The sequence below is a fragment of the Rhincodon typus genome, chromosome 7 (assembly GCF_021869965.1).
Source record: "Rhincodon typus isolate 14 chromosome 7, sRhiTyp1.1, whole genome shotgun sequence".
In the NCBI taxonomy this organism is placed as follows: Eukaryota; Metazoa; Chordata; class Chondrichthyes; order Orectolobiformes; family Rhincodontidae; genus Rhincodon; species Rhincodon typus.
Genome location: NC_063338.1, coordinates 3,191,316 through 3,215,344, shown reverse-complemented (window position 1 = coordinate 3,215,344; position 24,029 = coordinate 3,191,316). Strand labels below are relative to the sequence as shown.

The 24,029-nt window shown below is 41.2% G+C and overlaps 1 protein-coding gene across 1 annotated transcript in view; it reads right to left on the bottom strand.

Moving 5' to 3' along the window:
• lss (lanosterol synthase (2,3-oxidosqualene-lanosterol cyclase)) overlaps nucleotides 1-24,029 on the bottom strand; it is an 89,527-nt gene that overhangs the window by 41,025 nt on the left and 24,473 nt on the right. Inside the window, exons 9-12 of the mRNA XM_048599361.1 lie at nucleotides 17,708-17,826; nucleotides 8,429-8,526; nucleotides 4,911-4,938; nucleotides 3,994-4,050 (exon numbers count right to left, since the gene is read on the bottom strand). Of these exons, the coding sequence (XP_048455318.1) occupies nucleotides 3,994-4,050; nucleotides 4,911-4,938; nucleotides 8,429-8,526; nucleotides 17,708-17,826 (302 nt within the window). The remainder of the gene's footprint in view (nucleotides 1-3,993; nucleotides 4,051-4,910; nucleotides 4,939-8,428; nucleotides 8,527-17,707; nucleotides 17,827-24,029) is intronic.

Genomic DNA, 24,029 nt, shown 5'->3' with positions numbered 1-24,029 from the left:
TTTTCTTTATAGCTCTTTTTGGCCACTTTGTATGCCTTCCCTTTCAAATTGATAGCCTCCCTTATTTCTTTAGACACCCATGGCAGATTACCCCTTTTCTTACAGTCCTTCCTTTTCATTGGAATATACTTTTGCTGAGCACTTTGAAAAATTGCTTTGAAAGTCCTCCACTGCACGTCAACTGTCCCACCATAAAATCTTTGTTTCCAGTTTACTTTAGCCAAGTCCTCCCTCATTCTATTGTAGTTCCCCTTGTTCAAGCACAGGACCCTGGTATTGGATTTTATCTTCACACTCTCCATCTGTATTCTAAATTCAACCATACTGTGATCACTCCTTCCAAAAGGATCCCTAACTATGAGGTCATTAATTATTCCTGTCTCATTACACAGGACCAGATCTAGGATAGCTTGCTCCCGCGTTGGTTCCATTACATACTGTTCAAGAAAACTATCACGGATACACTCAACGAACTCCTCCTCAAGGCTACCCTGACCGAGCTGGTTCGCCCAATCTACATGTAGGTTAAAATCCCTCATGATAATTGCCGTACCATTTTTACAGGCATTAGTTATTTCTTTGTTTATTGCCCGCCCCAATATGATGTTATTATTTGGTAGCCTATAGACTACGCCTATCAGTGACTTTTTCCTCTTAGAATTTCTAATTTCCACCCAAATGGATTCAACCTCATTCTCCATAGTTTCTGCATCTACCCTGCCAAGCCACCTAAGAACACTGCACATTTCAAACAGGTTGTCTCTCATTCTTTTAAACTCCAGCAAACACAGAACCAATCTACTCAACCTCTCCTCATAAGACAGCTCCTCCATACCCAGTATTAGCCTAGTGAACCTGTTTTGGACTGTTTCCAATGCCAGTATATCTTTCCTTAGATAAAGGACCCAAACTTGTTCACAGTAATCCAGCTGTGGTCTGACTGGTGCCTCGTATGACTTTAGTAAGACCTCCCTACTTTTATGCTCTATTGAAATAAAGGTTACTATTCCATTTTCCTTCTTTATTACCTACTGAACTTCGACACTAGCTGTTTGTGGCTCATGGACGATGACTCCCAAATTGCTCTGTTCTGCCTCTTTCTGTAATCTTTTTACAGTTAAATAATATTCAATTCCTCGATTGTTCCTGCCAAAGTACATAGCCTCACATTTTCCCACATTATGTTCCATTTGCCAAACCTTTTGTCTAGTCACTTAACCTGATTATATCCCTTTGCAGGCTGTTCCTTATCCCAACTTTTCGTCTTCTATTAGTTAGCCAATCCATGCTAATATACTACCGACAACACCATGGGCTTTGTCTTATTAAGTAGTGAAAAGTGTGATACCTTATCAAGTACCTTCTGAAAATCCAAATATACTACATTCACTGCTTTCCCTTTATCTATCCTGGCTGTTATCTCCTGAGATTCTAATAAATTTGTCAGGAATGATTTCCCCTTCATAAAGCTATGTTGACTCTGATTATGTAATGGCAGAGTATTAGAAATCTACAATATGAAATCCTTCATAAAGGACACTAACATTTTCCCAATAAAAGATGTTGAGCTAAATAGCCTATAATTACTTGTTTTTTTTGTCTCCTCCCCTATTTAAATAAAGGTCTTACTTTGGTAGATGTCTAATCCCATGTGCCATATCCAGAATCTAAGAATTCTTGGAAGATTACTATCAATGCATACATTATCTCTGTAGCTACTCACTTTAGTATCCTAGAATACATCCCACCATATTAAGAAGTTATCAGTCTTTAGCGCCATTAGTTTCCCTAGCACTTTTTCTCTGATGGGAGTTATCGCATTTATTTCCTCTCTTCCTTTTGCCCAATAAGTATTTAGTATTTTTAGAATGCTATTTGTGCCTTGCACTGTGAAAGCCGATGCAAAGTATTCATTCAACTCTTCTGTCATTTACTGGAACTCCATTATTACTTCCCCAGTTTTCTAAGGAGCCTTTTTTAATGTTGATCCCTAAATTCATTTAAATATATAAAAAGAAGCTCTAGCTGTCAAGTCTCGATATTGCTTGTAAATTTACCCTCAAAGTTACCTTCACTCTCTTTATTTTATTTTGGTCATCTTTTGTTGGTTTTTAAAACTTTCTTAGTCCTTTGTCTTACCACTAATCTTTGCCTCATTGTATGCTTTTCTTTAAATCTAATGTTATCCTGAACTTCCTTGATTAAAGTTTGGATTATTCCTTTCCTCACTAAACTATGTCTTTGTTGCAAGCCATGAATTATTTTCTTAAATGTCTTCCACTGTTCCTCAATCATCTTTGCTGCTAAACTCCTTTCCCAATTCACTCCAGCCAGCTTGGCTTTCATTCCTTTGTAATTACCCTTATCTAAACAGCACAGTTGTTTCTGACTCAAACGAATGTTAAATTCTACCACGTTAGGGTTATTGTTTCCTCGGAGACCTTTTGCTCTAACACCACGTATTAAACATATTAAATGTCACCAGATCCAAAATAGCCTGAACCCTAATTGGATCCACAACATATTGTTCTAGAAAACTGTTCCAAATACATCTTATGAATTCTTCCTCAAGCCTACTGCATCAATCTGACTAATCCAATCTAGATGAGGATTAAAATCACCCATGATTAATGTACTGCCTGTTACAGTTCATTATCCTGATTCATTCTCTGTCCCATCATATAGCTACTTTTAGGGGCCTATAGACTGCTCCTAATAGTGCCTTCTTTGCCTTTTTATTTCTTACTTCCAATAACATTTACATCTTCAAGTTCAAGACCATTTTTTGCTATTGAATTTATTTCATCCCATACCAGCAATACCACAGCACCACCCTTTCCTCCTGCCTGTTCTTTCAAAAAGTTCAGCTTTGATGTCCTTGTAACTGTGTCACTGTAACGGTTATAAGATCATACCCGTAATCCAGTACTTACACTGTTAATTCATTTGTTTTGCTCTGACTAAAATGTACATTCAAGTAAACAGCTATTAATTTTGCCTTTTTTATCATTATTCTCCCTTTTGACTTGATTACTGCTGTTTTTTTCTATATTTACACACTCTGACCCTACTTGTCCTACTTCTGTGTATTGTTATCCAAAAAGCTGGTATGCAATGCTGCCATATCCTCATTGCTTGAAAAACCTTTATTTCCCCTCTGCCAAACTCTCCCCCCAACCCTTTAATTAGCTAACCCTCTCCACAGCCCTAGTTATTTTATTCCCTAGGACACTGGCACAGCACAGTTTAAGTGAATCCCATCCACCAGAACAGTACTGGTGCCAATACCCCATGAAATGAAATCCATTCCACACTAGTCTTTGAGTTACGCATTTATCTCCTTGATTTTAGTTATCCAATGGCAGCTTGCATATGGCTCAGGTAGTAATCCAGAGATTATGCCCTCAGAAGTTCTGCTTTTTAATTTAGTTTCTAAATGTTCAAAGTCTTTGAGCAGAATTTCCTTTCTTGTCTTACCATCGTTTTTGGTACAAATGTGGATGACAACGACTGGACCTCTCCACTACCTTCCAAGTTCCACTCCAGCCCCGAGGAAATGTCCTTAAACCGGGCAGACAGATTCCTCAATTTTAATCCCTAGGTCGTTGTCACACCTGTCTCACATCTGAGCATACAGACTCCAACACTTTCTGTTTTGATTTCAGATGGATTGCATCTGGAGTATTTTGCTTTTATTAAACTGCCAGTTGCTAGGTTTACTCTGGAGGTTGTGTGGAGTTGCATAATCTCAGCTGGGTTAATTTGCAGGACTCTAGTGTCTTCAGCATAAGTTTCGGAGGAAGGGAATTAGAAATTATAAGACAAATAAATCCAATAACTTAGTCATTCCTTGTGATAACTAGATCATTCATACATCAGCCTCAATAAATGGTCCAGTTCAGTTTAGGGATAATATATTTGATATGAAAGAAATGCTACTTATTCACCCAGACACAGCCTGTTTGCTGACGTGTACGATTCTTGGTTGCTCACCTCAAGGTAGGCCTGGACGGCAAAAGCTGTATCCCACAGCTGAGATCCGTTGGTGCCCTGAGATGGAGATATAGATTATTTAAAACATTTCTGCAAATGCCCAGTACAGAGTATTCAGTGCTTCTCAGTGACTGCCAAGTACAGAGAGTTCAAAGCCTCTCTGATAATCCCAGTACGGGGAGTTCAATGCCTCTCAGCTAATGTCCATTAGAGTTCAGTAGCTCTCTGCAAAGACCCAGTACACAGTGTTCAGTGTCTCTCAGTGAATACCAAAGTCCACATTATTGACTACACTCCAGCATAAAGATTAATCTTGTCCTATATATAAAACCTCAGTGCTAATTAATAGCTGTCAAAACCAAGGCAGTCAAAGTGTTACAGTCTCATCCCATTGAGAGTCTAACCCGCGATGGAGGTCCTGCTTTCCTGGTGTATCTGCTTTCTGCCAACACATATTTCCTAATCATCACCCACACACAACACCTGATGAGCAGAGAGTAAGGTAGACGATCTATGATTTGCAGTGGGTCAATTAAAATAGGAAAGCAAGTGAACACTCCAGGGAAGCAATAAATTCTTTGGCAAGAGAAACAATAAAAGGGCCAGGAGATTGTGCAGTACTAAATGACAAGAAAAGCAATTGTGCTGACACTACTGGAGTTTAGCATTCCTCTGCATAAATAGCTCTATACAAACTACCTAAAACCATTCAGATCCTAAATAAGAAGTAAAATCTGTCACTTCAGCAGACAATGTGAAGAGAAGAGTTATGTTACTCATTCAATATGTTATAAATCATATGACAGCAAAACAGTACTGGGGAGCTGCCAGGTCTCCTTGAACCAATAGATCACTGCACTGAAATTAGGGCCCCTTCCCCCTCCAGGGTTCTATAAAGGAATTTAGAAAAACTTTACCTGCATCTTCAGTCCATCAAGGCCAAGCCTGTGAAATTAATGTTAAGATGATAAGATTGTAATGATCTGGAGGTTGTTTGGATGCTGATAAACAGTGATCAGTGAGGTGCTTTAGTCATCAGCAATATCTGCATTGCTCAAAAATTCAATACACTGCATCAATTCACAACATATTACTTGTTGTTGTCTGACCAGTTGTGGCAGGTTAATACCTTTGTTAAGGTTAAGAGAGACAGAAGGTGAATATTAATTAACTTCAAGCACGTAAAATTAGGGAGATACCGTGACACTGGGGCTGGGATGACAGGGCAAAGAATGACTAAGTCAATAAACTCTCCCTGCATGGTAAAATAGGGCTGAGTCAGCATGGCTTTGTTAAGGGGAGGTCATGCCTGACAAATCTTGTACTATATTGAGAAGGCAATGAGTAAATTTGACAAAGGAGAGTTAGTGGATATGATCTGCTTGGAGTTTCAGAAGGCATTTGACAAAGTGCTAAACCAGTTAAGAGACCACAGTGTTCAGGGCAAGGTACTGGCATGAAGGATTGGCTGACAGGCAGAAGGCAGAGAGTTGGGATAAAGCGGTGTTTTTCAAGATGGCAGCCAGTAACTAGTGAGGTTGCGTGGGGACCATACTGGGACGACAAATATTCACAGTATACATTAATGACATGGATAAAGGAACTTGGGAATTGCTAAGTTTGCAGATGACACAAAGATAGGTGGAGGGGCATGTAGTGCTAAGGAAACGAGAAGGCTGCAGAAGGACTTGGGCAGGCTAGGAGAGTGGGGAAAGAAGTGGGAGATGGAATACAATGTGAAAAAGTGTGAGGTTGTGCATTTTGGTAGTAAGAATAGAGGCGTAGACTATTTTCTAAAATGGAGAGGCTTTGGAAATCTGAAGCACAAAAGGATTATGGAGTCTTAGTTCAGGGTTCTCTTACATTTAACAGGCAGGTTCAGTTGGCAGTTAGGACAAGAAGACTTCAAGAGGACTAGCATGCAAATGCAGAGATGTATTGCTGAAGTGATACAAGGCTCTTGTCATACTGCATTTGAAGTATTGTTGAGCAGTTTTGGGCCCCACATCTGAGGAAGGATCCACATGAGGTTCACAAGATTGATCCCAGGATGAAGGGCTTGTCATAACAGGAGCGGTTAAGAACTCTGGGTCTGTACCCAATGGAGTTTAGATGGATGAGGCGGGATCTGACTAAAACTTACAGAATACTGACAGGCCGAGATATAGTGGACGTGGAGAAGACATTTCCACAATTAGGAGAGACTAGAACCCGAGGGCACAGCCTCAGTGTGAAGGAACGACTCTTTAGAACTGAGGTAAGGAGGAATTTCTTCAGCCAGAGAGTGGTGAATCTTTGAAATTCATTGCTGCAGAAGACTGTTGAGACCAAGTAATTGAGTGTATTTAGGGCAGAGATAGGCAGGTTCTTGATTGGTAAGGAGATCAAGGGTTAGGAGGAGAAGGCAGGAGTATGGGGTTGAGAAACATACCAGCCATGATCAAATGGTGGACCAGACTCAATGGGCTGAATGGCCTAATTCTGCTCCTATATTTTAAAGTCTCTCCACAAAAAAAAAGGTGCATATCTGGATTTCTATCACATCAATCAGGCTGGAATCCATCAGCATTGCCAATTGCCACTTGCCACTGTAACACTAAGATTCAGTCATAGAATCATAGAAGAATCATAGAATCCCTACAATGTAGAAGGCCATTCAGTCCATGGAGTCAACAACGACCCCTCCAAAGAACATCCTACCCCATACCCTATCCCTGTAACCCTGCATTTCCCATGGCTAATCCACTTAACCTCCACATCCCTGGACGCTATGGGCAATTTAGCATGGCCAAACCACTTAATCTGCACATCTTTGGACTGTAGGAGGAAATCGGAGAACCAGAGAAAAACCATGCAGACACGGGCACGGACAAAATGTGCAAACTCCACACAGACAGTCGCCCAAGTCTGGATTTGAACCCGGGTCTCTGGCACTGTTTGGCAGCAGTGCTAACCACTGAACCACTGTACCACTCCAGTCAAAGTAATTACACAGTAAAATAGCAAGAATGCAGTAAATCTGGACCTGACAGCACCTGTATGAATGGAACAGAATTAGTGGTCTGAATCAAATGCATTTGGCGCATGCTGCCCTACTTAGCCACCGAAGATACCCTGCATCAGCTACCCACAGTGACGAAACCTCCCCTGAGCAAGGCAGAAGACAGGAGGGGCTGGCAGTGCTGGGATGTCAATTAGGTTCATTAATAAGCCAAGTGACATCATTATCCTGACTGAATGGGAGCTGTATGGCCGTCTCATGCCTCCTAAAGTCCCCTCAACAAACCTCGTCAGGTTTACCATAGGCATGTAATATCACTGAGCATCACCCATGGAATCATGGAGTGGTTCCTTCTGATAGTGGTTAAGACCCCCGTTAGGCCGCATTCCGACAGAAGGTCATTTGCTTGGAATATAACTCTGTTTAATGCTTCCTAGGTGCCTGTAGACATTTTCTACATTTGTTCTGATATCTAACTATATCGTCCCTTTAACAAAACTGCATCTGACATGATGGTTACCCTAGTATGAGATTGCAGACATCAACATAATCACTCTGACAGACCTCACAAGTTGAAATGATTGTTGGAGATTGCACCCAGTAGTATGAATGCTGCTTTTTAAAAAAGTTGCTCAGAGCATGTAGGTGCCATTCAGATGACTACATTTTATTGTCCATCCCTAGTTACCCCACAAAGGCAACGTGGCAGATCTTCCATAGCAAAACCCCATAGTTCCTACGGTGCTCCCACAATGGGGTTCCAAAATTCTGGGTAAACTACCAAGAAACCACACAAGTCAATCTCGCTGTGTTCATTCCTAAGCACCGCAAAGTAAACAAATCAAGTAATGGGGTGTTACTATGCTGCCATGTGCTATGTTTCTGGTAATCATTATACCAAAAAAAAAAAAAGAGACATTCTCAAACTGAGCTTCAGGATGCAACACATGTCCAAGCCCACACACACCTGAACATTTCTATTTCCCTATAACCAATCTTAATTATAGCTGACTCATTTCTTAAAAGAAAAGTGGATGGGGGTCTAATTAATAACAAAATAACACTTTTGAGGGGAATAATTTTTGGGAAAGGGATCAAAATGAATGACACTTCTTATCTGAGCAAGGTGTATTACTGAAGGAGGCAAACATTAGGCCATCAAATCAGAGCAATCCATGATGAGAATATCACAATTTCTTCAAATTACCCTAACTCCATTTGTCACTGAGTCACCCAATGTGGAAATTTCTCAACAACTTCCCTTCATTGATTGAAAATGGAGCAGACACTGACAAAATGGAAACATGCAGATCAACTTGAGTATAGACAGCACTAACAACAGGAGGGAACAGTGCGTGATGTGCCCCCATTCTCAAGACATACTCAGTTGGTCTTTACCATCTCACCCCAAAAGATTCCAGTCAGATGACTTACCAGAGATAGTCTGGGATATGAGAAACATGCTCCTGGAAAGCAGGGGCCTCGTGACCCTCCACGTGCCAGCGAACCAACATGTTGATGGTTTTGGAAATCTAAAAGACAAACAGAATCATTCATGATAATGAGAAGTTTTAGAGGTCTCCACTTTAGTTCTGCAGTCACATTACCACATCAATACTGGCAACATCGTGTAGATTTTGCTGACAGCAAGGGCACCGCACACTCACAATACAGTGGCCCCAGTGGACTACAGCTTTTGAGACAAACTTGCATTCAGTTATCAAAACTGCCAGACATCAGCGGGAAGAAAGGATACAAAAATCCAGATTTTGCAGTAGCATTGATAATGACACTGTTATCACTCCTCTGACACTACCAACAATTTCTTGAGCCCGTACATATGCAGAAATCAGTGGCAGTGATTCGACGCTTATCCAGAAATACATAGTCGCAGTCCTTTTGGTTCTGTAATTAGAAGTCACTGCACTGACAATAACTTGGCTAGTTTCATTATTAAACTCCTTGAAAAAGTGACAGATGGTTGCATGAGGCATAATTGGGCTTATGAACAGTGCAGGAAGGTCATAATTACGAACTTAGTGCCTTGAAAATTCATTTTACCTTAGAGGAATATCAAAGCTCATCAATTTAAAAAATACTTTTGGTCTCTGTAAAATGTAATAAATGTTAACTGCTCTTTACTTCCTGGATAGCAGTCTATGAGAATACTTCAATATAATTGATACAAACCTTGCTTGATGGCTGACTTGTTGCTAGGAGAACCCCTTGACTTGGCACAGATTCAACTAACTCTGGGAAAGGTGCAATCCACACTACGAAACACTGCATTTCTGTGAGCAGTCTTCCATCTCAGCCACAATAATGACATTAACAATGGCTGTATTAATATCCAAACTGATGCTCATTTACCTACTTCATGCTAAAAAAAAAACTGGGAAATTCTAACTTTATCTTACAGTTAAAGACTATAAGAAATAGGAGGCGAAGTAGGGTGTGCATTGAGTCTCTTCTGCCATTCAATGAGATCACGGCTGATTTGATAATCTTTAACTCTGCTTTCCTGCATTTTTCCCATAACCCTTGATTCTCTTACTGATTAAAAATCTGTCCATCCAATTGAATATACTTAATAACAAAGCCTCAACAGCCATTGGCAGCAAAGAATTCCACAGATTCATTACTCTTCGAGAGAAGGAATCCTTCTTCATCTCTCTCTTAAATAGGTAACCCCTTATTCTTGAGATTGTGCCCTATGGTCCCAGCCCCTCAAACAAGGGAAACAACCTTTCTGCATTTACCCTGTCAAGTCCTCGAAGAATCTTCTATATTTCAATAAGGTCCTTCTCATTCTTCCAAATCCCAAGGAGTACTGTCCCAACTCACTCAACCTGTCCTCATAAGACAGTCCCTTCATACCTAGTGATCCTTCTCTGGGCTGCCTTTTGTATCTCATCATCCAGTTTTTGGTATGGAGCTCAATACATTAGGATGGTAGACCATTCAATCCATCAAATCTTTGAAACGGCTAATAAATGAGGCCTGGTCTTTCCGCTTAGCACTACAAATCAATTTCTATTTATCTCCTCTATCAAAACCCTTCACGATTATGAACACATCCCTTTAACTTTCCCCAATATAAAGAACACAATTCCAGTTTCATTGGTTTCTAAAAATCACTCACTTTCAACCAGATTCTAGTCTAGTAAGTTTCCTTGTCACCCTTTCTAATGCTTTGACATCTTTCCCAAAGTGTGGAGATTAGAAACAGACAAAGGCTTAACTGGAGCTTTTGAGCAGTTTGGCAATACTTCCTTGTTGTTGTACATTACATCGCTGTTTATACAACATTGGATTCTGGGTGCTTTTATAACACCCTTCTCAACTCATCATGCCACCTTCAAAGAACTGTCCTTGCACTTTCTTTAAAATTGCAGATCTCAGAGATACACAGAAACATTATGGTGCGGAAGGATGTCATTTGGATGACTTGCACGATAATACAGGCAGATTTGATAAGTTTATATCGCCCATCCTCCTCCTTCCCACCAAATGAACCACTTTGCACTGCCCTGCATTGAATTTAATCTGCTTCGAGTCTGTCCATTTCATCACTGTCTCCTCCTGAGTTTGGATTTTCGCCGATTACAATCGATTCAGGAGCCCTTTATAAATGATGGATGGGCATGATCTGGGGATTCCTGTTCTCAGAAATTTCTGCCAGTGTGGTGTGGGAGTGCAACCAACCTGCTCACAAGCAGCACTCTCACCTTGTCCAGTCCCACTCCTTCCACCAGCACAGCAGTCAGCTCCCACATGGAGTAGGGTTGCTCATGACAAAGGAGACTCAGACGAAGTCGTGAACCATAGGGGAACGAACACCCAGTCACAAACCCCAACCCCACCCCATAAAAAGGACAGCTACCCACTCCTGGAATTATCTGAATGACAGACTTCGGAATACAAAAACAAACCCATCTGCTCTTTCAATTGTGATAGTTAAGATGCTGCACTGCAAGCTGTGTGTGCTTCTAACTGAGGAACGTGCCCTCTGAAATGGCCTTGACAAGCCACTGAGTTCAAGCGGACAATAAACACTGTCACAGTCACTGACTTCCACATCCTTCTAAAAAATAAACAGATGGAGGAGGCCATTCAGCTCTTCAAATATGCTCTGCCATTCAATGGGATCAAGGCTGATATCTTCTACCTTGTGATTTTCCCCTTCATCTATTCCCATATCCCTTGATGTTTTTAGCATGTAGAAATCTATCAATTACAGTATTGATCGTACTAGAATGATTGAGCCTCCATAGCCACGTGTGGCACTGAATTTAAAGATTCACCATCAACACAACCTTTGCCCATATGAAAAAGTGCTTGTTCATCTCAGTTCCGAATGTCTGAGTCCCTATTCTGAGACCATTTCTCCCCAACCTCAACCACAATTGCCATACCTGTGCAAGCACTCAGCTATGCAGCTTAAAAGAAACATTGCTCACAAGCCATAGAAACACTGCTCCTGCAGATAACCTGTTGAGTTCTGTTCAAGTTTCTGTATGTCTCAAAGAAGCCACCTCTCATTCTTCAAAACATCAGAGAATAAAGTTCCAGACTCTTTAAACTTTCCTCATGGAATAATCCCTCCATCCCAGAAATTGGCTTGTAAATCTTTGCTGAATTCCTTCAATGGCAAGTGCATCTGTCCTTAAATAAGGAGACCAAAACTGCACACAATATTCCAGCTGTAGTCTCACCAAGGCTCTATAATTGTAGTAAGATAGCTTTACTCCTATACCCAATTCTTTTGTAGTAAAACTCAATATACCACTTGCCTTAACAGCTTTCTATACCTTCATGTTAATGTTCGGTAACTCATGAACAAGGATCCCTTGAGAGTTCAGGACTTCCCAGCTCCTCACCATTTAATAAATATCGTGTATTTTTTATATCCAACCAAAGTGGATGACCTCTCAATTTTCCATACTGAATAACATTTGCCAAATAGTTCCCGAATTCGCTTGAAGTGTTCTTGTGCCCTCCTCACAACTCTCACATCCACCTACTTGTCCAAACTTGGAAATATTAAATTTAATCATCATAATTACTTCATTAATATACATTATGATCAGTCAGAGTTCAAGCACTGATGTTGAGGTACTAGTCACAGTCAGCCAACCTGAACACAACCCATTTATTCCTGCTCTGTTTCCTGGTAGAAATTAGTTTTCAATCAATGTAACTCTCTGACAAGTTGAGGGAATGGGCAAATACATGGCAGACAGACTATAATGTAGATAAATGTAAGGTACATTTGGTAGCAAAAACAGGAAGGCAGATTATTATCTGAAAAGCAATAGATTGGGAAAGGGGGAGGTGCATGAAGCTTGGGTGTGCTTATACACCAGTTGCTAAAAATAAGCATGCAAGTAGAGCAGGCAATGAAGAAGGCAAATGGTATACTGGCCTTCATAGCAAGTGGATTCAAATACAGGAGCAGGGATGTCTTGCTAAATTTATACTGATACAGGGCCTTGGCGAATATGGTGTGCAGTTCAATTCTTCTTATTGGAGGAAGAATGTTCTTGCTGTGGAAGGAATGCAACAAAGGTTTACCAGACTAACTTCTGGAATGGCAGGTGAAAGAACTCCACAGAGGCCAGTATCCCATTACCAAGTCACCCTTTATTTGCTCTCAAAGTGAATAGAACCTCTGACAGTCCAGCTTATATCTATTAGCCGGGGCTCCCTGATTGCACCAGATTAACAGCCCTAATCAGGGAATTCTTATTCTAAGAGGTCCATCAAGATGACCATGTTACAAATACTACAGCACAACTGACATACGAAGACAGACTGGATCAGTTTGGACTATGTTCACTGGAGTTTGGAAGAGTGAGGGGAAATCTATAAAATGAAGCCTATAAAATGGTGGGAGGGTGAACTGTGTTGAGGATGCAGAAATCCTTTAGCATGATCTGGACAGGTTGGGTGAGTGGGCAAATCAATGGCAGATGCGGTATAATTTGGATAAATGTGAGGTTATTTACTTAGGAAGCAAAAACAAGAAGGCAGGTTACTACCTGAATGGCTATAAATTGGGAAAGGGAAGCGTGCAGCGAGACCAGGGCGTCATTGCGCACCAGTCACTGAAGGTAAGCATGCAGGTGCAGCAGGTGGTAAAGTCGGCAAATGGTATGTTGGCCTTCATTGCGAGAGGTTGAGAGTTAAGGAGCAGGGATGTGTTGTTGCAGTTGTACAGGGCCTTGGTGAGACCACACCTGGAATATTGTGTGCAATTTGGTCTCTTTGTCTAAGGAAGGATGCTCTTGCTTTCAAGGGTGTGCAGTGAGGGTTTACCAGGCTGATTCCAGGGATGGTGGGTCTTACGTATCAGGAAAGATTGACTAGGTTGGAATTGTTTTCGCTACAGTTCCGATAAATGAGGGGGAATCTCAAAGAGACATAAAATTCTAACAGGACTGGACAGGTAGATGCAGGGAGGATGTTCCCGATGGTGGGTGTGTCCAGAACCAGGGGTCACAGTATGAAGATTTGGGGTAGACAATTTAGGATGGAGATGAGGAGACATTTCTTCACTCAAAGAGTGGTGAGCCAGTGGAATTCATTACCACAGGAAGTAGAAATATTGAATGTATTCAAGAGCAGACTAGATATAGCACTTGGGGCAAATGGGATCAAAGGTTATGGGGAGAAAGCAGGATTAGGCTATTGACTTGGACGATCAGCCATGATAGCGAAGAATGGCCGAGCAGGCTCAAAGGCTGAATGGTCTCCTCCTGCTCCTATCTTCTATGTTTCTATGTTTCTATATTCTACAAGACTAGATCAAGTAAAAACAGGAAAGAAGTTCTTGATAACCAAGGAGTCCAGAACTAGGAGTGACAATTTCAAGATACACGCCTCCTGAATAACCACTCCAATCAACTTTTGAAAGTTGTTTGACAGTATTAGGCAAGAATTTTCAAAAGTTGACTGGGGGCGACTATTCACAGGTAAAGGGACGGTTGGAAAGTGGGAGACCTTCAAAAATGAGATGATAAGAGTCTAGAGACAACATGCTCCTGCTAGAGTGAAGGCCAAGGCTGGTAGATTTAGGGAATGCTGGATGACTACAGAAATTGAATCTCCGGTCGAGAAAAAGGAGGAGGTGTGTGTCAGGTATAGATAGCCAGGATTCAGTGAATCCCTAGAACGGTATAAGGGTAGTAGGAGGATATTCAAGAGGGAAATCAGGACAGCAAAAAGGGGACATGAGATAGCTTTGGCAAATAGGGTTAAGGAGAATCCAAAGAGATTCCATAAATACATTAAGGACAAAAGAATAACTAGGGAGAGAATAGGGCCCTTAAAGCTCAACAAGGTCACCTATGTGGAAATGTAGGAGTTGGGTGAGATATTAAACAAGTATTTTGCTTCAGTATTTACTGGGAGGAGGGTATGGAAACTAGAGAACTTGGAGAAATAAATAGCAATATCTTTCTTGAAAAGTGTTCAGATTACAGAGGAGATGGTACTGGTTGTCTTAAAACTTATAAAGGTGAATAAATCCCCAGGATCTGACTAGGTGTACGTTAGAACTTTGTAGAAAGTTAGGGCAGTGATTGCTGGGCATCTTGCTGAGATACTTGTATCATCGATAGCCACAGGTGAGGTGCCAGAAGTCTGGAGGTTGGCTAATGTGGTGCCATTATTTAAGAAATGTGGTAAGTAAAGGCCAGGGAGCTATAGACCGGTAAACCTGACGTCAGTAGTGACTAAGTTATTGGGAGGGGATTCTGAGGGACACGTTTCAAATGTACTTGCAAAGGCAAGAACTGATTAGGGATTTGTGGATGGTGCGTGGGAAATCTTGTCTCACTAACTTGATTGAGTTTTTTGAAGAAGGAGCAAAGAGGAACAATGAAGGCAGAGCGGTGGACGTTGTCTATATGGACAGTAAACTGTTCAACAAGGTTCTGCATGGGAGACTGGTTAGCAAGGTTATATCACATGGAGTACAGGGATAGCAGCCATTTGGATACAAAATTGGCTCAAAGGTAGGAGGGTTGTAGTGGAGGGTTGTTTTTTGGACTGGAGGCCTGTGACCAGCGATGTGTCGAAGGATCAGTGCTGAGTTCACTGCTTTTTGACATTTATATAAATGATTTGGATGTGAATATAGGAGGTATAGTTAGGGCGTTTACAGGTGACATCAAAATTGGTAGTGTAGTGGCCACCTCAGAGTACAACAGAGCCATGACCAGATGAGCCAATGAGTGACAGATAGACTTTAATTTAGATAAATGTGAGGTGCTGTATCTTAGTAAGACAAATCAGGGCAGGACTTATACAGCTAATGGTAAAGTCCTACGGAGTGTTGCCAACCAAAGTGACCTTTGGGTGCAGGTTCATAATTCCTTGAAAGTGGATTTGCAGGTAGACAGGGTAGTGAAGGCAGCGTTTGGTACGCTTGCCTTTATCGGTCAGTGCATTGAGTATAAGAGTTGGGAGGTTATGTTGCAGCTGTACAGGACAGTGAGTGGTTAGGCCACTTTTGGAATACTGTGTTCAATTCTGGTCTCCCTGCCACAGGAAAGATATTGTAAAAGTTGAAAGGTTTTAGAAAAGATTTAGAAGGATGTTGCCAGAATTGGAGGATTTGAGCTGCAGGGGCAGGCTGAATAGGCTGGGGCTATTTTTGCTGGAGTGTAGGAGGCTGAGGGTGACCTTATAGAGGTTTATAAAAACATGAGGGATATGGAGAGGGTGAATAGTCAAGGTTGGGGAGTCCAAAACTAAAGGGTATAGGTTTAAGAGGGGAAAGATTTAAAAGGAACCTAAGGGGCAACTTGTTCACACAGAGCGTGGTGCATGTATGGAATGTGGTGGAGGCAGGTACAATTACAATATTCAAAAGCAATCTGGATGGGTATATGAATAGGAAAGGTTTAGAGTGATATGGGCCAAATGGGACTAGATTAATTTAGAATATCTGGTCAGCATGGACCAGTTGGACTGAAGGTGTCTGTTTCCCGGGCTGTACAACTATAGGACTCTATGACAGGCCATTAAAGACTGAGATGAGGAGAAACTTCTTCACCCAGACAGTAGGGAGCCTGTGATGTTTACAAGAAGGAGTTAGATATAGTTCTTTGGGCTGAAAGGATCAAAAGGTATTGGGTGAAAGTCGGAGTAGGATACTGAGTTGGATGGTTAGCCATAATAATATTGGATGGTAGAGCAGATTTGAAGAGCTGAATGGCCTACTGCTGCTCCTGTTTTCTAGGTGTCAATTGCCCTAATTCTCAAGTGCACTAAATTTTATTTACCAACGTCATATGGGACCTTATCAAAAGTTTTCTGAAAATCTAAATATACTGCGATGTAAGATGTGTGATTCATTTGTACTTTCATATTATTTGTTTTAGAACTTAAATTTTGAATTAGTGCCATGTGATCTGGTCTGTCTACGAAGCGGTTTCATGATTAACTTGCAAATATTTCCGAGGTCATGGTGACTTCTTTTAAAACACAGAATGAGATAGAGAGACTTCCTGGAGAGTAATTGGGATCTGGTTTACCTTGGGTGAGTTTTAAGAGAATAAACTGTCATGTATTAGGTTTCAGATGGAAGATTCTAGACATTTTTTTTGGTTTGGAGAACAGCCAAAGCTTGAAGTAAACCTTTTTGGATGGAGCAGTTTGCAGAAGGCTGAAGCTGGATGTGTAAAACAGTTCTTCCTGAAGAAAAGGGTTAAATTAGAACTGTTAAGAAATAGGCTAGTCAGTATAAAGTTTAGTCAGTATAGTTTGAAAGTTTCAGATAAGAAGTGGTTGGCTAAAACCCTGGAGGCGTTATTTGCAGCTGAGAATGCTCAGTTGTTTAAAGACACAAGGAAGAGGCGTTAATACTGTAAATGAGTGCTTTTGGATTAACAGCATTGTGTTTTCTTTTTAAAAATCGAAAGAAATGCAGATGCTGTAAATCAGAAATAAAACAGAAATTCCTGAAAAAGCTCAGCAGGTCTGGCAGCATCTGTGAAAAGAAATCAGAATTAACATTTTGGGTCTAGTGACCCTTCATCAGTACCCTTAGTTATTTTATTCACTCATGCGACATCAGCGTCTTTGGTTGGCCAGCATTTATTGCCCACCCGCAGCTGCCCTGGAGGAGGTGGTGATGAGCTGCTTTCTTGAACCACTGCAATCCATATTCTGTAGGCTGACCCACAACGCCTTTAGGGAGGAAATTTTCTCATGTGTGTCAAAATTTTTAAAATATGCATTATACGTAAATACTTCGGTTTATTCTGAGTTTTCATTTCTTTTGCATAATAAACTTGTGTTTTATTGTTAGAGCTAAATCTGCAACATTACAGCCAAGAAAGTTTATCCTGATGTTTGTTCCTGCTCTTCTCATCGTCTATGACATCTTTTTGTCCAATGTCAAAAGAGAATCTTGATTATTCTAACATTTCCTTAATTTATGGCATTCTCAGCTAGTTCTGTCATAGCTAGTTTCCCATTCCTTCCATGTTTGTCTCCTTCATAATTGCATTAACTCAGTTACTGATAATAAACAGTGATAAACAAACATCCAGAATACATAGTTTGGACTAAGTTTCTATACTTATCCAAAGTAACTAGGAAAACAGTTAGAAACAGATCAAACTTGAACGAATTTACCATCTTCACAAAAACTAACAGCCCCAGCACTACATCATAATCAAATCCTTTGAGACAGACACATACCGGTCCGATGCTAATGCACTTTGTGAATCTGTCATCAGCTACGATGTGGTCATAGAGTTCTGTGAGTGCCTTCTTTCTCAGAGTGGTGCTGTGATGATCCTCATACATATTCAGGAAAGCTGTAAATGAGGCAATGGTACATTTACATTTTATTGCAAATCCTGATGTTGTGGAACTTTCACTAAGAAACAGACCACTCAGCACGTCTATATTTGGGAACGGCAGTAGGACGGAGGGATGAAAAGGAACTTGGGAACGTTCCCCTATTAAACCAGAGCAGAGCAAAGCTTCTCCCATTTCAGCTACAGATTTAATCTTGTTCGCTTCTTTGACCCAAGACAATGCCATCATTGGTGGGGACATTCAGTGAGAAGCTAGGGATCAAACTGTAAAAAGTATTGTGTCATTTGTCCTATTCGTTCGGGTTTGACAAAACAAAATGTAAGCTGAACGTAGTTACAGGAATCTATTATATAACTGTTATGGTTTTAGGATGTGTGAAGCCAGGCAATGTGAAATATAACCATTCCAGTCACATCCCAATAAGACATGACTGTTTAGTCATTTAGAAGCAGAGGTTTGATGGGTTTCCATTCATCGATGGGCAACGTGATATATTTTGGCCTCAGCATAAATAGAAAGCAGTGTGAAGGCCTGTTGTTGTTGCACCTTACCTCTCCCAAGTCAATACCATCTAATTGGATTAAATGTGGACCCAGGTCCACAGGAGAAACATTTAGCACACACTGGCACACAGCTCGAACAATGATGCAACATCAAATCCCATCGTCAGATATCAGGCAGTCTGATTAAAAAGAATCAACTCAAAGAATACCAGAATTCAAGATACCTTCGAAATCACAGAAGACATGCTCCTGCGATGGGAGCAACAATAACCTTAAAAATGCGTAGGTTGGGCTTGGATGAGAGGTAAATATATTTTGAATTATAAACCCACCCAACTAGCCTGATGTCAGGTTTCACAGAGCTGAACAGTGAGCAGGTTGGACTATTTAAAGATTCCAATGAGGCTGGCAGCTGGCAGACAGCCACTTCTTCAGAGGTCACTAAGCAACCTTCCTTCATGCCATCACATACCTCCTCACACCTTCCCAAAGCTTTCCATATCAGGATCTCCCCTCCCTCTGCCCACAATAGACCTGTTCAAGATTCCAAACCACCCAACCTGTTACCTGGTCAGAGGGCTTGTAGAGAAATCAAATACTATTTTCTTCTTTTGCAAAACTATATTGTCTTCACTATTTGTCCAGTTTGAATCGTTTTAAAAAAATGGTCAATGCTGCTTTAAGGTAGCAGCTACAATTGCACAGTTACAATTAGTTAGAACTCTCTGCAACACAAAACCAGCTAGTCCGTTAATACCTCATTTAACTCTTGGAGACTTGGCCTGTTTCCTATTGTGACTACAAACTGCCTAGAGATGTCCTGATTCCCCTGAAAACAATGACAGACGAATTCACCAAAGATCCTTAGACCACACCTTCCAAACCCACGACCACTTCCATCTAGAAGGACAAAGATAGCAGATACAGGGAACACTACCATCTGAAAGTTCCCCTCTTAAAATACACATAATCCTGACTTCGAAATATATAACCCATTCCTTCAGTGTCACTGGATAACAATTGCGGAATTCTCTCCTTAGCAGCATTGTGGGTCTACTTATAGCATATGATTGCAGTGGTTCAAGAAGGAAGCTCATCATCGCTTTCTCAAAGGCAACTAGGGATGGGCAATAAATGCTGGCCCAGCCAGTGATGTCCACGTCCCATGAGTGAATAAAACAAATTACAAATTCCAACTGCCTGATAGCAGGATGGTAATGGCATTCCAATTTGCCACTGGGATGACTATCAGCACCTCTTCCCCTCACAATACTGTAATTCACTTCTATGATTAGCTTAGCATAAACCATCCTGTCACATGACTGAAACCTGCTCTCGTTGAATTAAGTACACAGTTTTGACTTCTCAGCTTAGTTGCTGTTTTAAATAATGAGAAGCATAGCTCCAGGCCTCTTGCTGCGAGAAGGCCAGCTCTCCAAATCTCTGTATTTCTCAAAAGTCTCATGATGATAAAGAATCTCAGACTTTGCCTGCCAAAATGAACTAATTTTTAGACGATAATAAATACAGCTGCACCTTCAACTGCTATCCATTTACATCCCAGCTTGCAGAAAAATGACAGAATCCCAGTTGGACAACACTGTTATCTTAGGAGTCTAAGATTCAAACTAATAGCCAAAATTTTAAATGTTTGAGAAAGTCATAATTTGTAACTCCCTTTGTTCCCTTTCTCTTTCTTTCTAGCTTGCATGCTTGTTTGTGAATTAAATAGTTAAGCATTCCCTCACATTTTTAAAATTTTGTTACATATACTCTACTTTTGACGCTGTCTTAAGAGATTTTGCTGCGGGTTTATTTCTATGATTGAAACAATAATACATGGTTTGGGGAACGTCAATAAAAAGGGAAACAGTAAATCAATCAAGGCCTCATTGTCTCATGCTTAGGTTCACTCCGTTCCTCCCTCCTTTGTCTGTGACAGGTCCTGCAGCATTCAGAATTATCCCCTCCCTTTTGGAAGGGACGGCTGTCAATCAGGGTGACTACAGTATGGAGCCTTTTGAAATAGCAACATATAGCAGTATTGGTTACATTACCTCAGGACAAATTTAAACGTATTAGTTTGCCAGACTAATGCCTGGCAATGGTGGGTTGTCTTACAAGGAAAGGTTGGACAGACTAGGCTTGTATCCACTGGAGTTTAGAAGAATCAGAGGTGACTTCATTGAAACATACAAGATCTTTAGGGGACTTGGCGGGGTGGATGTTTTATAGGAAAATCTAGTACTAGAGACCAATGCCTAAAAATAAAGGGTTACCCATCTCAAACAGAGATTAGGCACAAACATTCCTCTCAAAAGGTTGACAGTCTTTGGAACTTGCTCTCATCCTGAAAAGATAGTGCAAGCAGAGTCCTTGAATATTTCTAAGGAAGAGGTGGTCAGATTCTTGTTAAGTAATAGGTGAAAGGTTATTTGGGGGTAGATGGGAATGCTATAGCAAGTTTGAGGGTCTGAATGTCTACTCACACTCCTTGATCATATGTACAGAGAAACAGGTCTGAGTTTGCCAATTAAAACACTTCCTCCCTTTTTATGCAACCCATCTGTCACCATCAGAGCAAATATATCTCAATGCTCTGATGTGAGTAATCACCATCACTTCCAAAGTGAACATTTCTGTGCAGAATGTGGTCGCAGCAATGGGGTAACAGGGTTCTATAAACATCTAAATACCTGCAGGAAAATGAAGACCTTAGCATCACAGAGACATAGAACACGGAAGTAGACCCTTCTGCCCAACTCGTCCATGTCAACCAGGTTTCCTATACTGAACTAATTTCATTTGCCTGCATTTGGCCCATATACCTGGAAACCTTTCCTATCCGTGTACCTGTCCAAATGTCTTTCAAATGTTGTAATCGCACTTGCCCCTACTACTTCCTTTGGCAGCTTGTCCCATATACACACCACCCTCTGTGTTAAAAAGTTGTCCCTCAGGTTCTGAGGAAAAGACCTCATCTATGCCCCTCATGATTTTATAAACGTCTATAAGTTACTCCTCAGCCTCCTACACACCAGGGAAAAAGTCCGAGCCTATCCAGCCTCTCCTTAAAAAGCAAACCTTCCAGTCTTTTTGGTAACATCCTTGTAATTCTTTTTTGCACTCTTTCAGGTTTAATAACATCCTTCCTACAGCAGGGTGACCAGAATTGTATGCAATTCTCCAAAATGTGGCCTTACCAATTCCAACTCCTGTACTCAATGCCTGACAGATGAATGTAATGTGCTAAACACCTTCTTCACCGTTCTGTCTACATTTGACACCACTTTCAAGCAACTATGTACCTGCACCCCTAGGTCTTTCTGTTCAACAACACTTCCCTAAGGGCCCTAAAAATTAGCTGTGTAAGTCCTGCCCTGGATTGTCTTACAAAAATGCAACACCTCGCATTTATCTAAATTAAACTCCATCAGCCACTCCTCAGCCCACTGGCCCGGTTGATCAAGATACCATTGTACTCTTAGATATCCTTCTTCATTGTCCACTATACCATCAATTTTGGTGTCATCCGCAAACTTTACTTAGCCACGCATCATATATTCTCATCCAAACTGCTTATATAAATGACGAACAACAGTGGGCCCAGCACCAAGCCTTGTGGCACACCACTTGTCACAGGCCTCCAGTCTGAACAACAACCCCTCTACCTGCACCCTCTGTCTCCTACCGTCAAGCCAAATTTGTATCCAATTGGCTAACTCTCCCTGGATCCCATGTGATCCAACCTTACTAACCAGTCTACCATGCATAACCTTGTTGAAGGCTTTGCTAAAGTCCGTGTGGACAATGTCTACCACTCTGCCTACATCTATGTTCTTGGTCACCTCTTCAAAAAAACGTCATCAAATATGAGAGGCATGGTTTCACACGCATAAATCCATGCTGACTAGCCCTTAACAGCCCTTTCCAAATGCATGCAAATCCTGCCTCTCAGAATCTACTCCAACAACTTACCCACCACTGACGTTAGGCCCACCGGTCTGTAGTTCCCGGGCTTTTCCTTGCAGCCTTTCTTAAACAATGGCACAACATTAGTCTTCTGGCACCTCATCGATGGCTGTTGATAACACAAATGTCTCTGCTAGGGACCCTGCAATTTCTTCCTTAGCTTCCTGCGGTGTTTTGGGATACACTTATAGAGTCATAGAGTTATAAAGATGTACAGCTCGGAAACAGACATTCGGTCCAACTTGTCCATACTGACCAGATATCCTAAATTAATCTAGTCCCATTTGCCAGCATTTGGCCCTCATCCCTCTAACTGGGATTTATGTACTTTTATGCGTTTTAAGATCTTCAGCACCTCCTCTTCTGTTTTGTGGATGCTTTTCAAGACATCACTATTAATTTCCCCAAGTTCTGTAGCATCCATGTCTTTCACCATGGTAAATACTGATGAAAAATATTTGTTTAGGATCTCACCCATCTCATGTGGTTCCACACATAGACAGCCTTGTTGATCTTTAAGGGACCCTATTCCCTCTGTAATTACTCTTTTGTCCTTATTTCACTTGTAAAATCTCTTTAGATTCTCCAACATCCTAACTGCCAAAGCTAACTCATGTCCCCTTTTTTCCCTCCTGATTTCTCTCTTACACCCCTATACTCCTCAAGGGATTCACTTGATCCAAGCTATCTATACCTAGAATCATAGAATCCCTACAGTATGGAAGCTGGCTATTCGGCCCATCAAGTTGACACTGACCTCTGACTACTCATACCCAAGCTATCCCTGTAACCCTGCATTTCCCATGGCTAGTCTGCACATCCCTGGATATTATGGACAAATTTCGCACAGTCAATCCACCTTACCTGCACTTCTTTGGTCTGTGGGAGAAAACCAGAGCACCCGGAGGAAACCCACACAGACACTGGGAGAATGTGCAAACTCCATACAGATAGTCGCCCAAAGACTGGAATTGAACCTGGGTCTCTGGCGCTGTGAGGCAGCAGTGCTAACCACTGAGCAACCGCGTTGCCCATACTTGACATGTGCTTTCTTATTTTTCTTAACCAGAGCCTTAATATCTCTAGTCATCCAGTATTCCCCACTCATGCCAACCTTGTCCTTCACACTAACAGGAACATGTTGGCCCTGAACTCTCCTTATCACGCTTTTGAAAGACTCCCCCTTGCCAGATGGCTCTTTACTGTGAACAGTCTCCCCCAATCAACTCTTGAAAATTTCTATCTAATATCATCAAAATTGGCCTTGTCCCAATTTAGGAGTTTAACTTATGGACCAGATCTAACGGTCATTATTTCCAAAATGCTCCCCCACTAACATCTCAGTTAATTGCCCTGCCTTATTTTCCAAGAGGAGGTCAGGTTTTGCCCCTTCTCTAGTCAGGCCATCTACATATTGATTGAGAAAGTTTTCCTGGACACAATTAACGATTTCCTCCCCATCCAAGCCTTTAAAACTATGGCAGTCCCAGTTTATGTTTGGAAAATTAAAATCCCCTACTATTACAACCCTACATTTCTGCAATCTCCCTACATATTTGCTCTTCAATTTTTCACTGGACTACTGTGGGGCCTATAGGACAATTCTATCACAGCGATCACCCCTTCTCATTTCTCAGTTCCACCCATATAGCTTCACTGGATGATCCCTCAGGTATCTCTGTACATCTGTAACATCTGTACATCTGTAACATCTGTACATCTGT